The following is a 17389-nucleotide window of genomic DNA, read 5'->3' on the forward strand; positions in this document are numbered from 1 at the left end:
GGACGCCGCAGGACTGCGCGGGGTCCGAAGGGGGAGGCCGGGAGCCCGCAGACGTCCCCGCGGACCCCGCAGGTAACCCCCAGTCCAGAGGCCACCCCCGGCGCAGGGGTGATCCCCGGCTCTCCTGTCTCGCGCGCGGCCATACCTGTGGCGCAGAGGCGCAAGGCGGTCGCACTGCTCAGAGCTGCCATGCTCGCCGCAGTAGCGACTCCGCAGTGGCCGGGACAGACGCAGGCGCCGGCCGCCGCTCTCCGGAAGGGGAAGCGGGCCCCTTCGAACGCGGAATGAAGCCGGGCACGGAAGGCGGGGGCGGGGCAACCCGGCCTCTGTTCTCTCCCGGACCCCGCCGGCCCTGCCTCTGAGCATGCGCGGACCGCGGGGGCGGGGCGGGCGAGCCTCTGCTCCCTAGTGGACCCGGCCAGCCTCTCCTCTGGGCTTGCGCGGGGGGCGGGGCGGGGCTGGCGGGCCTCCGTTCTCGCCCCCTCTGGGCTTGGTTTAGCGGGCTGCAATCGCGAGATGACGTGCACGCGCAGTCGCCTTATCGCGGAGCGTCTGTGCCCTTGGCCGCGTCTGGGGGCTATGGGAACCTGGTGGCGCGGGCTTCTTGCGGTTTGGGCGAAGAGGTGTGTGTGTGTGTGAAGGGGAGACGAAAAACTGAAATACAAATTCTTAAATTAATACTAAGCTTTGTACTGAGGATGAGGTAGGCTTCGAAAACGCAGTTTGAGGTTGAATCTCGCCTGCTCATTTACCTGCTACACCTGTTCAGTGAGCCCACCAGTGCGTTGGTTGGTGGATCACACTCGTGAAGAGAGGCACGCCTTAGTGTGGGGAGAAAAACGGGCCCTGGATCACCGGGTTCTGTGACACTGCCTACATTTCCAAAACGTGTTTGGAAGCTGTTTGAACCTGTTTCCAAAATTGGGCATTTTTTAAGTTCTTTTAATAAATTTTTGCTAACTAAAGGAGTCCGTTTTTTAAAATTTGTTTCTCTTGAAAACTGAAAAAAATGGCCTGTATCATTTGTAATGATTTTTTTCCTCTATATTTTCTTTTTTTTAATAATATTTTATTATGGTTTAGGTGAAAGTTTACACAGCAAATTAGGTTCCCATGTAACAATTTTTATACAAGTTGTTTGGTGACAGTGGTTATAATTTTCATAATATGTCGGCATTCTCATTATTTCCATTCTGTTTGTTTTGTTTCCATTGATCCAGCTTCCCTTCCCCTCCTTGCCTTGTCATCTTTGCTTTTGGGTAAATGTCGACCATTTAGTCTCGTATAGTTGATTGCTCGAGGAAGCACATTATACATGCATAATATTGTTTTTTTTATTAAGCCAATCTATTATTTGGCTGAAAGGTGACCTTCAGAAATAGCTTCAGTTCCAAGTTCAAAGGGTATCTTAGGCCAGCAGTCCCAGGGATTCCTCTAATCCCTTTTGGTCCAGTAAGTATGGCCTTTTTTTAGGAATTTGAATTTTGTTCTGAATTGTTTTCTGATTCTGTCTCAGACCTCTTATGTCCCTGGTCAGAATGGTCGGTAGTAGTAGGCGGAGACCACCTAGTTCTTCTGGTCTCTGATTAAAAGAGGCTGTGGTTCCTGTGGGCTGTTAGTCCTATGGACTAGTTTCTTCTTTGAGCCTTTGGTTTCCTTCATTCTCTTTTGCTCCATTCAAGTTGAGACCGATAGTTGTATTTTAGATGGCTGCTCACAAGCGTTTAAGAGCCCAGGCACTATTCACCAAACTAGGATGTAGAACATTATTTTTATGAACTATGTTATGCCAATTGACTGATTTGTCCCACTAGACTATGGTCCTAAGTCTTTTAACCAGGGCTTCTTACAAGTTCCCAGGCCATGCTAATGCTCCTGGTTAGGGACCAATTATGAGAATCACTAGCAGAGCAGTGGTTCTCAAGATTTATTATATGAGTATTACCTGGGGTTCTTGTTAAAATGTAGATTCTGATTCAGTATACCTGGGGTGGAAATGTAAATTCTCAGTAGGGTTCAAACTGGAATGAACCAGTTTGAAGCCTTGCTTTTAACCCAGTAAACCAATCCCACAAGTTGTTTGGATATGCTCAGGAAGCTTCCATAACTGTGTCCCTTATGTGCTTCATTATATAAAAAAAAAAAAAAATCCAGCACGCACAAATGCCTACAGATACTCCTATACATGCAGGTACGTTTACTCACATATGCCTTTCTATACACATATTTGCATACGTATCTGCCTATGTAACCACACACAGTTTTTTTGATGTTATTGTTGTTGTGAACTTGTATATATTAGAGCATTTACTGAAATTGTCCCTTTTTCTTGTGTACGTCTTGGTGTCTTTGTTTACTTTGGTCAAGTTATGCTGACTCCACCCATATTTGGTATTGCCTTTCCTATCACCAAAAATAACGAGTGTCTGCTGTCTAAAAAGTGATTCCTCCCCCTCTTCCTCCATCCCTGGCAACCATCAAAGAATGGTGCTTTGTGTGTGTGCATCTGTTCTTGACTTTTTGTAATAGTAGGACCATACAATATTTGTCTTTTTTGTGATTGACTTATTTCACTTAGCATAATGTCCTCCAAGTTCATCCATGTTATATTTCACGGACTCATTATTCTTTATAGTTGATAGTATTCCATCATATGTGTGTACCACAATTTGTTTGTTCATTCATCCATTGATGGGCACTTACGTTGTTTCTGTCTTTTTGCTGTTGTGAATAATTCTACAATGAACGTAGCAGTGCATGTGTCTATTCGTGTCACTGCTGTTATATCTCTTGGATATATATCTAGGAGTGGGATTGCTGGATCATAAGATACTCCTATTTCTAGGTCTTTGAGGAAGAACCATACTGTTTTCCATAGTGGTTGTACCTTTCTACAATTCCACCAGCAATGTATAATTTTATGATTATTACTTTTGAAATAAGTAAAGTACTTTATATAAAAAGAAAATTCCTACACAAGAAATGATTTCTGAAAACAATAGTATACTTTTATACAAAGGTTCCTGGACCAAATGCTGCATCTGACATTTTTATAGACACAAAATACCAGAGGGTTAAGATTACTTCAACTCTTGAAAAACATGTGAGAACAGAAAGGAATTATGATGTCAGCTGGTTCACCTTAGTTTCAAAATTCCAACAGTCAGAAATGTCATAAAACATTGCTATTCCAGGTGACTAGAAAGATAAAATTACCATCTGATTGTGAGCGGGGCCTAGGTTTCAGCCCTTTATTCATACTCCATAGTAGCCAACGCAGGCCTTCAGCAGATTTGAATATTTTCTTAATTTAAAAAAGTACACTAAAAAATAAGGAACCTAGTAAGGTGATAGGAATGTCTTATCAATGATTGTAGAACAGTTTCTTAGTCAACACTGAAGACTTGATTTTCTCTCATGCAGAGGATTTTTCATTTTCTTGGCAAGGTCTTTGAATGACCCAGTTTCATTGTTTTTTCTCTTCATTCTCATCTACTTCAAAATTTTCGTTCTTCCACAGCACGTAAAATAATGTAACTTATGTTAGAATTTGGATCATAGGTTAAATTTCCATGTGAAGGACAAGAAAACCTCTTGATCTAGACCTGCGCAGTTCAGTAGAGTAGCCACTAGCTACATATGGATATTGAGCTCTTGAAATGTGCCTAGTGTAGCAGAATAACTGTATATTTAATTTTATTTAATTTTAATAAATTTAAATACTGATACTTGATCGTTATTGGAAAACTGTTAAGTATTGTTAGAATAACCTAGGTATGTAAATCTACCTTCTCAACTGTAAATTTAATGAAATCTAAATACCAATCAAATACTTCTGGTGGAAATTTAGAGTCTGAAGTGAGATATACTGTATATGTAAAATAGACACTGGATTTTGAAAACTTACTACAAGAAAAGAATGTAAAATATCTCAATTTTTATATTGATTATATGTAAAAATGCTAGTATTTTAGATATGTTAGATTAATAAAATAGATTATTAAAATTCCACCTGCTTTTGTTTTTCATTGCAACTTCTAGAAATTACACGTGGCTTGTGTTGACCTAGACAATCTGAAAATGATCAAAACAAAATGATACACTGTTTCAAGTTTTTGTATAGAAAACAAGGCTAAACTTCCATATGTTAAAACTTCTATTCAGTGAGTTCATAATACATTATGGAATAACTTTTTTGAACTAATGAAAATCATTTGTTTTTCCCTGTTTGTCTGTATCAAGTGGTGATGAATTTCCTGGAGATTAAAAAGTTCCTGTAATAATTGTGACAAGTATAAAAAAGAAAAAAAGAAAAACTTTCAAATAAACTACATAACATACAAGCATCTTCTCCTTATTGTTGCTGTTGTCATTAGGCATCATCGATTTGCTTCGGACTCATAGAGACCTTACATTCAAGAGAACAAAACACTGCCTAGTCTTGCATAGATCGTTGCTATACCTGAGCCCGTTGTTACAGCCACTGTGTCAGTCCATCTCATTGAGGGTCTTTCCCTCTTTTGCTGACCTTCTCCTTTACCAAGCATGATGTCCTTCTCCAGTGACTAGTCCCTCTTGATAACATGTCTAAAATATGTGAAACAAAGTCTCACCCTCCTTGCTTCTAAGCAGTATTCTGGTTGTACTTCTTCCAAGACGGATTTGCTGGTTTTTCTGGCAGTCCATGGTATTTTCAATATTCTTCACTAACACCATAATTCAAAGGTATCAATTCTTCTGTCTTCCTTATTCACTGTCCGGGTTTCATATGCGTATGAGGTGATTGAAAACACCATGGCTTGGGTCAGGTGCACCTTAGTCCTCAAAGTGACGTCTTTGCTTTATAACACTTTAAAGAGGTCTTGTAGCAGATTTACCCAATGCAGTAGGTCATTTGATTTCTTAACTGCACTTCCCTGCATATTAATCAAATATTATCTTCATCAAAAGACATGTTCAAATATATTTATAACAGGACTGTTTGCAATTGTGAAAAGTTAAACAACTCAAATGTCCAATAGTTCAACAGATGAATTGTGTTGCATTCCTGTAGTGAACTGTGCTGTTGTTAGGTGCCGTTAAGATAATTTTGACTCATAATGACCCCATGTGACAGAGTAGAACTGCCTCAAAGGGTTTTCTAAGCTGTAATCTTTATGGAATTGGAGCCCTGGTGGCACAGTGGTTAAGTGCTCAGCTGCTAACTGAAAGGTTGTCAATTCGAACCCACCAAACACTCCACAGGAAAAAGACGTTGCAGTCTGCTTCTGTAAAGATTTAAAGCCTTGGAAACCCTGTGGGACAGTTCTACTCTGTCCTATAAGACTGCTACAAGTTGGAATTGGCACGACAGCAATGGGTTTTGTTGGTTTAATCGTTACAGGAGCAGACCAGCAGTTGTTTCTCCTGTGGAGCTGCTGGGTGCGTTTGAACTGCCAAGCTTTTGGTTAGCAGCCAACCATTTAACTTACGCCATGGAGGCTCCTTCTCTAGTGGACTACTATGTAGCAATGAGAATGAATGGGCTTTCCTAAAGGCAACAACACAGATGCACGTGGTAAACACAGCGCTGAGCAAAATAAACCAGAAAAAAAGACAGGTACTCAGTGTGTGGTTTCATCTTCACAAAGTTCAAAAACCAGCAAAGTAATCAATGGTGTTAAAAATCAGGGGGCAGACAATGTTTTGTTTCTTGATCTGGGTGCTGGTCACACAAATGTGTTTGTGAAAACACATTGAGCTGTACCCTTACAGTTTGTGTACTTTTCTGTAAGCATGCTCTAAGAATAACAATTAAAAAATAAAAACATAAATTTATAAAAGTTTGATTTTTTTAATGGAAAGATGACTATGGTAGAGTGTTGTGCCAAATTTTAGTAAACATCAATTACCTGGAGAGCTTGATGAAATGCACACTCTGAATCACTCCCTAGAGAATCTGACCCAGTAAATCTGGAGTGGGGCCCATGAATTTGTATTTCTCACAAGTTGCCGGATGATGCTATTGCTTTTGGCCTGCAGACCTCACTTAGTGGTTGAGGGAAAAGAACTTTGGAAAATATCATGCATTTTTAAAATCGGTTTGCGTAAAAATATGTGACAGGGGAAAAATAAATACAAATCAAATTTTATGGTGGCTATTTCTTTTTGTGTATAATAGTTTATTATTGTTATTTTAAATGAATAAATAAATATTTTTGAATGTTTCAATTTCTAATATGTTAAATACGATTAGCTATAACCCACGTTAAAACAAAAAAACTTCTTAGAATGCTTTTTTTTCTTCTTTTTTTAACATGTACAGAGGTCCTGAGGCCAAAAAATTTGAGAGGAAAAAAAAAATGGAGATAGTTATAGAACTTTGTGCTTGACAAGTGAGGAATGCATATTCTTCTCTAACGCTCATGGAACAGTTAAAAGAAAACTGTACACTTATCACACCATAAACCAAGTCTTAGCAGGTTGAAAAATGGTATTTCCATATAGTCTTTGACCACAATATAATTACATAATTGATAACAAAATATAAAAATCATATCCCCAAATCTTGGAACTTTGAAAACATATGTCTAAATAACATCTGTGTAAAAAAACAGTGGTAATGGAAATAAAAATATCCTTAGAACTGAACAATGAGAATCTGCCTATCAAAACTGTAGGATGCAGCAAAATCACTGCATTGAGAAAAATGGATAGACACAAAGGCTTGTTTTTTTTTATTTTAGAAAAAAACGATGAAAATTAGTGAATTAAACATTCTGCTTAAGTGGAAAAAGCAACAACAGAATAAAGAGGAACAAAAGTGATAAAAAGAAACAGAGAAATTCATTTTGTTTTATTCCAAACAATGTTTTATGCACGGAGAATTTATCGTTGAACAACTTGAACCCTCACTAGTGAATTATAAGAGCTATCACTTGTATTTTTTGTTGTTTGATGACTTTGAGTTTATTCCAACTCTCAGCAACCCCATGTGACAGAGAAGAACTGCCCCGTACAGTTTCCTAGGCTGCGATGTATATAAAAACCAAACCCATTGCTATCGAGTCATAACGACCTTATAGGACAGATTGGAACTGTCCCATAGGGTTTCCTAGACTATAATCTTTACGGGAGCAGATCACCAGGTCTTTTCTCTGGAGGAACGGCTGCTGGGTTAACCTTTGATTAGCTATAATCAACAGCTAACATTAATCAACGGTAACATTAATCAACATTAACAGTAATCGACAATAATCAACCGTTAACAGCCAAGCTATTACCATTGTACCACCAGGGCTCCTTCCCTGGATCATGGCCTCCTTCGAAGCCAGCAATGGTGGTTGGCTCTTCGTGTTTCATATCTCTCTGATTTTCACCTTTGATAGCCCTCCAAGTTACTCTTCTCCCTGCCTCCTCTATTTTTAAGAGGCCATGTTGATTACACTGGGCCCAAGTGAATAATCCAGAATAATCTCTTTATTTTAAAGCCAGGTGATTAATAACCTTAATTCTATCTGCAAATTCCTTCAGAGCAATGCCAAGATTAGATTTTGACTGCATAAGCAGAGAATGGAAATCTTAAGGGGCTGGCTACCTTCAGAATTTAAACTACCACAGACAGTAACGGATGAAAAAGGTGACCTGAAGGGAAAGGGCCTCTCAATCCAGTCTCTGTGGGAGGACCAAGACCTTTCAAAATGTGTAGGTGAGATGGCATGGGGATGGAGAAGAAATTCTTCTATGTCAGTTGGACACAGAGTTGCCTCGGTCTGCTAATGAGCCCCTCAGGAGAGAGGGAATTAATTTAGGGAAACATGGGGAAGCTACTGTGAAAGGAATAAAAATTAAAGTCTCATTAAAAGTTGAAGTATATGACTAAAAATGTAGACTGGTGGTATCTCTCTCACCTGATTGTATAATTTATTGGATATAATGTCTGGCTGGGAATTCCTCCCCCTACTGAATAAAGTAAAATAGAAAGAACTTGTAGATCCGCCCATCATCCAGTACTAATTGGATTTGAAAAATGGGAGCCATTAGAGTTGTCCAAGCCTACTGAAATAGTAAATTTGAAATACTATCATATGCCTAGGGCCACAAGAAGTGACTGCTGTAATTAGAAAAATGCCTGCTGACATAGTGTTAGTGCAGAATAGTGAGGAAGACTAATGGATCATGGAGACTGGCAATAGACAATAGGGGACTCTGTTAAGCTGCAACACTATTTGCTTCAGCAGTTCCCTATATGGCACGGACTATTCCACTGAACAACAAGCTAAAGGTGACTGGTTTTCTGTAATTGATCTGGCTGATGCGTTTCTCAATATGAGTTGTTATGGAGATAACAATTTGCATTTATGTGGAACATTTCTAATATAAAACTTACCTCAAGAATATTTGAACTCTCCTGCATACTGTCACAACCCCATGAGACAGACGCAGACCTAATACAACTGGGCAGTGTTCTCAGGTACTATATTGATGTTATGATGACTGTCTTGGAGGCTGAGAATCAAGCTGAAGGCAACCTTACTGATGACTGGTCAGGGATGGCTAATGAACCTTGAAGAAACGCAGGCCCCCACGCAGATGTAGAATTGTGGGGGATTAAATAAACTGGAGTTCCTTATGATACTCTGCAGATCATTAGGAATAACAGGGTATTTATCGTTCCCCACCCTTCACACTAAACAAGAGGTCTAATGCCTAGTGAGCCTATTTAGCTTTTGGAGAAATCATATCCTCCACTTAGGAATACTCTTGGGAAATAAATCACCTGGGAATGAACATTTATGATTGGAAGACTGAACAACAAGCTGCTATGGGCTGCATAAGGCTGAAGTTCAAGCTACTCCATTAGGAACATAAGATCCTAACGCTGAAATTGTACAGCAAGTGTCAACCACCCGCATGCATGCAGACTCATGTCCCTGGAAAAAGCCCATAAATACTGCTCATCAGTGACCTCTGAGCTTTTTGCTAGAAAATGAATGAATACTAATCTCTGGTATATTCCTTTCAAAAACAGTTGCTGGCTAGTTATTGAACATTCACTGACACAACTCCAATAACTGAAGGAAGTAAAATTATACAACTCCTGAATTACCCTCAATTACATGGATAATGTCAGAAAAGTATCCCAACAAGGAGGGTGATGTCCATAGTCGTTACATCATAAAGTGGGAATAGTTAATACAGAAGTCAAGGTCTAAAGGACTGACTCAGCATACTCATGAAGAAGTAGCCTCTTTCCACCAAGACCTCCTGTAAAGCCACCTGAAGATGTGCTAGCTACTTTTGCTGAATGGGCCCCTACTTCCTACCAATTGTCCAGGGATGACAGGCAACCAGCTGGGTTAAGTGATGATAGTTCTAGAATGGAGCGCCACGGCTCAGTATGGAAAGCAGTTGTCCTGTGACCAGCAGATTGTAAATTTGTTGTGGAAGAAGTTAAGAACAAGTCAGAAGCGCAAAGGCCTAAATCACAGGCTCTGTCCCTGGTAATAGAACTGGACACAAATAACTGTCCGCTTTGCCGTGAGACCAGAATCGGATGGTGCCCAGCTACCACTACTGAATATTTTGATCAAAGATTTTGCAGAAGAATTCTGACCAAAAGGGGAAAAATGCTAAACAGAATTTCAAAGTCTCACGGAATCCAATTTTTCTGGAACCATAAAAAAATAAAAAATTTTTTTTTTGACCATAGAGGCTGAATAAACCTTGAGATAATCTTTAAACCTTAAATCAAAAATATCCCCTGAAGCCTTCTTAAAATCGAGCAATAGTTTAGCTTAACTTAAATATTGTGATTTTTTAAGATCCATCTATACGGAATCCAACTGAAAACAGGAACTCAAAAGATTAGATAGGAAGCTTAAGGGGTAGTGAGTTTAGGTTAACGGGGAGGAACAACTTGGAAGAGGAGGATGAGAGTGGTTGTACAACTTGAAGAATGTAATCAATGTCACTGAATTGTGCATGTAGAAATTGTTGAGTTGGTTATGTTCTGCTGTGTATATTCCCAACAACAACAAAATAAAGCATAAAAAAAATCCTTACTATCTGTGTGCATACTAACTTTTGAACGGCTGCCAGTGGGCTCACAATTTGATCTAGCCAGTGGACAGTAGACAGCTGTCCCATAAGGAGGCTCCTGTGTTGGATAATGAACTTTGGAAAATGCTGTGGCAATCTTGAGGACAAATCAAAGCACAACATATTGTTGCTCTTCAAAGAACCGTATGCCAGTTTCTGATAGTGATTGGAATCAACAAGTTGATGCTCTAATTCAATCTCGTGAAGTGGCAACTTGGGCCCATGAATTAAGTGTACATGCTATGCAGTGATGAGCTGAATGGTGGCATATACCACTGGCCTCTGCTGAAGCTCAAATGTTCATAAAATTGTCCTGTATGCCAGCAGGAAAGGCAACATTAGCAGTTATTCCTGGAAACAAACACATATCAAGAAAGTAGATTATATTTTCTTGTTCCTTATTGCTTCCACAGGAATTGTATGGACTGGACAGAGCTTAACACTTATTGTTGGATTAGCTTTGCATACCCAGTAACTGAAGGCACTGCTGCTAATACTATGGAAGGATTGAATACACAAATATACATGTATATACACAACGATTCAGCCTCTTAGTTACAGCTCCTGAGATCAACGCAAAGCTTTTCAACCTGAGCACCAAGAACATGATACAAGTGTGCTACCATATTATTTCCTCAGCCCTAGACATGGCTGGGCATGGTCTAGAATAGGCAGAACAACCTAGTCTTTTGCCTCTAGCCTTGAGGGGCCTCACTTACTGACATCAGTATGTCTAAAAACTATTATAATTTCTTGCTAGTGTCATAATGCTTAAAAGGTTGTGAAATCAAAGGATAAATTATAAGAATTAATAACTTACATGAGCCATTGTTCTCAACAGTGAAAAACGTTTTCATATCAAGAGTTGCGTGAGTTCATTATTACCATGTCTATTAATGGGTTTGGGTTATTAAATATTACACTGAAAGTCCTGGCCTGTGTGGTACAGCAAAGGGGAAAGCATAAGGGCAACCCTTATAGAGGAGGAAACAAACTGTCGTTTATCATTTTAATATATTGAAAAATTTAAAAATACTTAAATACAGACTTAAAATTAATTAAAAAAAATTTAAAAACTCAGACAAATTGTTAGCATGAAGAAATGTTTATCAAAGTGGGTAGATACTACATCAATATGCAAAAAATCCATTTCTTTAAAATAGGAATTAGGAGAAAACAAATTTTAAAAAGATATTCACATTAACAACAAAAAATGTTATCTTATAATAAAACTACAGATTATGATAGCCTCATGGAAAAAAACTATACAAAATTATTTAAATAAACTAAACAAGACCCAAATAAATATAGACATAAAACATTTTAACAGATAGAAAACTCAACAGCACATATATACTGGTTATACCCCAGATTACATGCAGATTCAGTGAAATGTCAATGAAAATTTCAAGACATTTAAGATGTTTTCCCAAGAACTTTGACAAGCTGATTTAAAAATTTATGTAGAAGAGCAAAAGTCAACGTATAGCCAAGCCGTTCATACAAAAAAAAAAAAATAACGTGAGATAATGTCTGCTAGCTATCAAGACTTAAAGTCATAGTAATAAGAACAATGATATTAGCACAGAAAGAGAAAAGTTTGCCAATGGCGTAGAATAGACAGCTCAGAAACAGACAGCCCAGACGTAAATGGACACTTATATGACAGAAGTCACAATGAAGAAAACTGAAGACAAGGATATATTGTGCTGAAACAATCTGATATCCATAAAGACAAAACAGCTTGGTCCAAACCTTATGCTGTTGACAAAATACAATTTCAGAGAGAAAAAGACAAATGACCAGGAAAAATATTAATAACTTTAGAAGAACATGTAAGAGAATATCTTTGATACTTTGGAATAGAAAAAAGATTTCTTAAACACAAAAATTGGTAGTCAAAAAGAAAAGATTGATATATTGGTTGAAAGACACCATTAATAAAAAAGAAGCAACAGGGCTATTTGCAACACATATAATTAAAACAGGATTAGCTGATAAAAAAGAATCAATAAGAAAAGAAATGCAAAGCATATAACAGAAATGGGCAAAAGACATGGACAGGTATTTTCTAGAAAACAAATATAAACATCAATCAATCATATGCAAAGATGCTGTACTTCATTAAAATTTGTTAAATTCAAAATAAGACCTCACTGACGTCTCATTTGACTTTCATTTGGGAGTTGAATTGGGAATTCTTAAATACCATTAATGTAAGATTTATATTTATGAATAACAAACCAAAACCAAACTTGTTGCCATCAAGTTGATTTCAACTTATGGTGACCCTATATGACAGAGTAGAACTGCCTCATAAGGTTTCCAAGAAGCAGTTGGTGGATTTGAACTACTGACCTTTTGGTTACCACCCCAGCTCTTAACCAGTGCACCACCTGGGCTCCTAGTTATGAGTACAGTCAACTTAAATTGCTCTCCGGTGTTTTAATACTAAACTTAAAATTGTAAGATTACATCTAAACAAGTTACCTGCTTAGATATTTCAGATTAGATTCAAGGCTATCATCACAATAACTCATATTCTCTTATCTATTAAAAAAACAGATACAAAAATATAAAACAGTAAAACTGTATTTTTTTCTTAAAAATTTCTATAGTCTTTAAACCAAAAATATCCCTGAAGTCTTCTTAAAACTAAAAACTAGCTTAACTAGTAAAAAATGTCTACCTTGAACATTATGTTCTTTTAAGAACTATCTATATGGGATCAAATTAACAATAACAACTTGACAGATTAGATAGGAAACTTAGAGGACAATGAGTTTATGTTAATGGAAGAGGAGAGACTTGAAAAAGGAAGGTGAGAATGGTTGCGCAACTTAAAGAATGTAATCAATGTCAATGAATTGTACATGTAATAACTGTTGAATTGTATATTTTGCTCTGTATATTCTCAACAACAACAAAAATAAATAAAACTTAAACAAGCAAACAAAAAATAGGAGCAATGATGTGCAGGAGGGAGGAGGGTGTGTCGGAACTGTCTGTATTCTCTGTACAATTCTGCTGTAAACCAAAAACTGCTCTAAAGAATACAGTCTATTAAAAAAAAAAAAATTCTATCGTCTCCCAGTTAATGAGTTTATTCACTTCCGGAGAGTAAGTCCAGGAGAATTACTAAGACTCTTTTTCATGACCCTGAAGAAACACTTTGAACCTTATTTTTAATTATTATGCCATTTTTTTTCATAATTTCAACGAAAGAATGAACATTCAGCCCGCTGATGTTAATACTTCAGTTTGCTCATAGAAGTCTGCAGCTCCACCCAGGATAAGCAAATGATTAACACTTAAGATATGTAAACATTTTTCCTGCTGAATTTTAAAGACTTTTAAACACAAATGCAATTTTCCTTCATCATTTTAAAAGCAAGCAAATATTGATTTTAAAGTGACATAAGATTGAAATATGCATATCTCATATCTTCGTTTGACTGAATGTCACACTTACGAGACCATTTCCTTGAGTCAGCAAAGGTCTTCTAATTGATGCATTTAATACGTTTTTAGATTCTGCGGGGAAACCCTGGTGGTGTAGTGGTTAAGTGGTACGGCTGCTAACCAAAGGGTTGGTGGTTTGAATCTACCAGGCGCTCCTTGGAAACTCTATGGGGCAGTTCTACTCTGTCCTATAGGGTTGCTATGAGTTGGAATCGACTCGACGGCACTGGGTTTGGTTTTTTTGGGGGGCTTAGATTCTGCATCCTTTATCAATATTATAAATGTGTTGATAATATCAAAGGAACTGAGTAATAAGATCTAGCTGGAATACAATCTGCTCTCTTGACTTTTTTTGGTATACCTTGTTACTTTATCTTTTTGTGTATCATGGAATGGACTCAAGATTTTCATAGATTTAATGTATTTCAATTAACCACAATCATTATTCCATTTTTGATGCTCATATTGTCACTATCCAGCCCCTGTAATTTGTTTCCTGGTTGTATTGGTCTGATTCCATTAATCCTTGAAGAATTCCTTGGTTTTTGGAATGAGATGTTCTAAATTTCCTTGCCTCTTCCAGTCATAGAATCAGTTATCATTCCTAAATACCTTGTTCTTTCAAATAGAAAATTGATTTTAGAAACTCTACCTGGGCTTTAGGTGTGCATATTAGTTTGGTCCCATCTGAGGTCTGAGGTGCCATCGCTTGTAGGCATATCAGCAGACAGAGGGAGAAACAATTATAGGTATTTAGAGAGAGAGTCCGGGTGGCCTAAGTGTTCAGGCTGCTAACCTAAAGTGGGCGGTTTGAACTCACCCAGCCACTCTGGGGGAGAAAAGATCTGGCGATCTCCTTCCATAAAGATTACATATAAGATGGCTGTGTGTTGGAATTCACTCCACAGCAAAACAATACATGTGTATATGTGTACACACACACACCACACACGACACACACAGGCACAACCCAAGAGAATCTGCTATATAATAATGCTAATTCAGATACAGCAATTGTGAAATTCATTTGGAGGCATACTTTTCAAATAGAAAATTATTCTTTTTTTGATTTTTGTTTTTATTGTACTTTAGATGAAGGTTTACAGAACAAACTAGTTTCTCACCAAACAGTACACACATTGTTTTATGACATTGGCTAACTACCCCACAACATGCCAACACTCTCCCTTCTCAACCCGGGGTTGCCTATTACTAGCTTTTCTGTTCCCTCCTGCCCTCCAATCCCTGTCCCAGGGCTGGTGCGACCCTATAGTCTTGTTTTGTTCCATGGGCCTGTTCAATCTTTGGCTGAAGGGTGACCCTCAGGAGTGACCTCATTACTGAGCTGAAAGGGTGCCCAGAGGCCATACTCTAAGGGTTTCTCCAGTCTCTGTCAGGCCAGCAAGCCTGGTCTTTCTTTTTGAGCTAGAATTTTGTTCTACATTTTTCTCCAGTAGAAAACTATTCTTGAGACTGAAAACTCTAAACACCATTTCCGCTTTAATAAATAACAGTAAATTTTATGAATTACAGCAGTCCAAGTTCTCTTTGGAGGAAATTTTTTTTATAAGACTGCAATTATATAAATCTCTTATCAAAGGAGAATCATTTACAGTTTTTTAGATTTAAGCTTTAAAAAAAAGGATCTACTAAATACTTCCTATTTTTCTTTCAAATAAAAATAATTCTCTATCTTCTGGCTTTAGTATTCTAAGACTTCTCTAAGGAACTTTCTCCATTTTGATACATTTTCAATTACTCACATGTTAACGTTCAGAGATTGGTGGAATTAATTTCAATAAAATATACTGCTTTGGGGCAGAAATCCTGAATCCCTTTTATGTGGGCCTGACAGCATTTACTGGAGCACAAAGTTTCTTTGGGTGAGTACCTCATGTATTTTTAGTATTTCTAAGTTAGGTACCACAAAGGGCTCAGGAAATAGTAATCATATCATGAAATCTTATTCTTCTAAATGGGTGTTTGGCATCACTTCAAGGATTTTTATAGAAATCGCTCCTGGTTATCTTTCTTTTGTTACCCTCTTCTGCCTGTAGGTAATATGACTTCATCTATTCAGGGTTGAAGTTTTCCAGATTTTCTCTTAAATGTTTGAGAACATTATGCCTTCCAGCTGTGATCTACCACCACTAGCTGCCATCAGCTACCATCAAGTCGACTCTGACTCATGAAGACCCCCGTGTGTGTTGGAGTAGAACTGTGCTCCATCGGCTTCTCAATGACTGGTTTTTCAGAAATAGACCACAAGGTCTTTCTCCCAAGTTGCCTCTGGGTGGACTCGAACTCCCAACCTTTCGATTAGCAGCTGAGCAAGTTAAGTGTTTGCACCACCCAGGATCCCTGAACAATGGATAGAAAACTGAAATTTTGAGTCATCCTGCCAGGCCAATTACAACTTTACAGGTCAAATCCCATCATGTTTTGACATGAATTAAACAGAGTTGGGTTGGGGCTCCCTTCCTTATTCTTGGACCGATTGATCTAGTCTAGGAACAAAAGGGACACATCCGATATTTACAGAGAAAGATACAGAGGAGATGTAAGAGATAGGGAAAGGGCTATGCAGAGGCTGAAGAGACTCAGACGCTAAATGAGTTCAGTTCCAATCCTTATGTGAATTCGCAAGGCTTTCTGAACTAAAACAGGTCAGAAATGGAGTCAATGCCAGCTAGGTCAGCCCCAGGCCATGACGGAGAGAGAATAAGGCCTATCTGAAAGTAAGACACCAATGATGAGTAACTTTACATATTTTGTCTTTGTTCTGCCAAATTGTGAAAAATAAGACCTAAAACTCAGAATTTAAAATAAGTGTTTATTGTTTACTATGAACCACATTTAAAAAAAAAAAAAAAAGAGTTGAAGTGGGGGTGGGGGAGGAATACTTATCAGATCCTGGTTCCTTAATATACCAAGATTACAAATAGTCTTGTGTAAGTCCCTTTGAGAATTACATTATGGTTGACAGGGTGGGAGTTGGGGGTGGCGGTGGACAGGGAAGAGAAGAATATCTGATAAGAGAGAGGAAGGCAGACCTTTGAATCCTAGGTTAGAAAACTTCAAAAAGTTCTTTGTAAGGGACACTGAAAACAGATTTCAATGGGCTTATAGCGTTTTTCTAGTAAAATGGTGTTAAGGATCCATTGACTCGATGGCACTTAACAACTACAACAATAAACATTTCGTTAGACTCTTTCAAACTCAAATTACTGAAATTAATACCTAGGGGCTGAGTGTTTAATAGTTTGGCTTTGTCAGATAAACCCTTATATTCTTGAAGCAAAGAAAATTTACTTTCTTTGAAGGCATACGACATGCTATATTACCTATGTTACAATTTAATCTTCACAAGAACCTCGAGTGTTACAAATCGGTAATCTCTCTATAGATGAGTACACCGAGATTTAGGAAATTAAATGCCAGTAATTTGTATAAACTGAGAATTTACCTCAGAGGCCTCCCAACTTCCTCCATAAATTCAACTATGAAAAAAGGAAATTTTACACTTGTCGCCGTTTACTCATTTTACGTTGTGATGATATCTGTCTCCTAATATCCAAGATTGTTTCTATTAGTCTGGAAGGATCTTTAGGTTGGGATTTTGCGATAGCAATAAGAATGGCGACACCTGCTGGAATTTTGTGTTTCAGCATCCAAGAGCCAAGTCTAAGCCGCCGGCTAAGCCGACCCCATCATGCCTGTGTTTCCCAGGGAGGGTTTCAGATACACGTTAAAGTGGAGAAATGACAAGTCTTATGCTTCAGTGATAACAAAAATTTGTTATGGAGAAAGCCAAGCTCTTTAAGACTTCAGGAGAGCTAAAATCTTC

The 17389-nt window shown here is 38.0% G+C and overlaps 2 protein-coding genes across 2 annotated transcripts in view; one reads left to right on the plus strand and one right to left on the minus strand.

Moving 5' to 3' along the window:
* TMX3 (thioredoxin related transmembrane protein 3) overlaps positions 1-622 on the minus strand; it is a 43635-nt gene extending 43013 nt beyond the window's left edge. The window contains exon 1 of the mRNA XM_049902000.1: positions 146-622. Coding sequence (XP_049757957.1) covers positions 146-191 — 46 coding nt within the window. The 5' untranslated portion in view covers positions 192-622. The remainder of the gene's footprint in view (positions 1-145) is intronic.
* CCDC102B (coiled-coil domain containing 102B) overlaps positions 1-17389 on the plus strand; it is a 453215-nt gene that overhangs the window by 699 nt on the left and 435127 nt on the right. The window lies entirely within an intron of this gene.

Source organism: Elephas maximus, chromosome 11, assembly GCF_024166365.1.
Source record: "Elephas maximus indicus isolate mEleMax1 chromosome 11, mEleMax1 primary haplotype, whole genome shotgun sequence".
Taxonomy (NCBI): Eukaryota; Metazoa; Chordata; class Mammalia; order Proboscidea; family Elephantidae; genus Elephas; species Elephas maximus.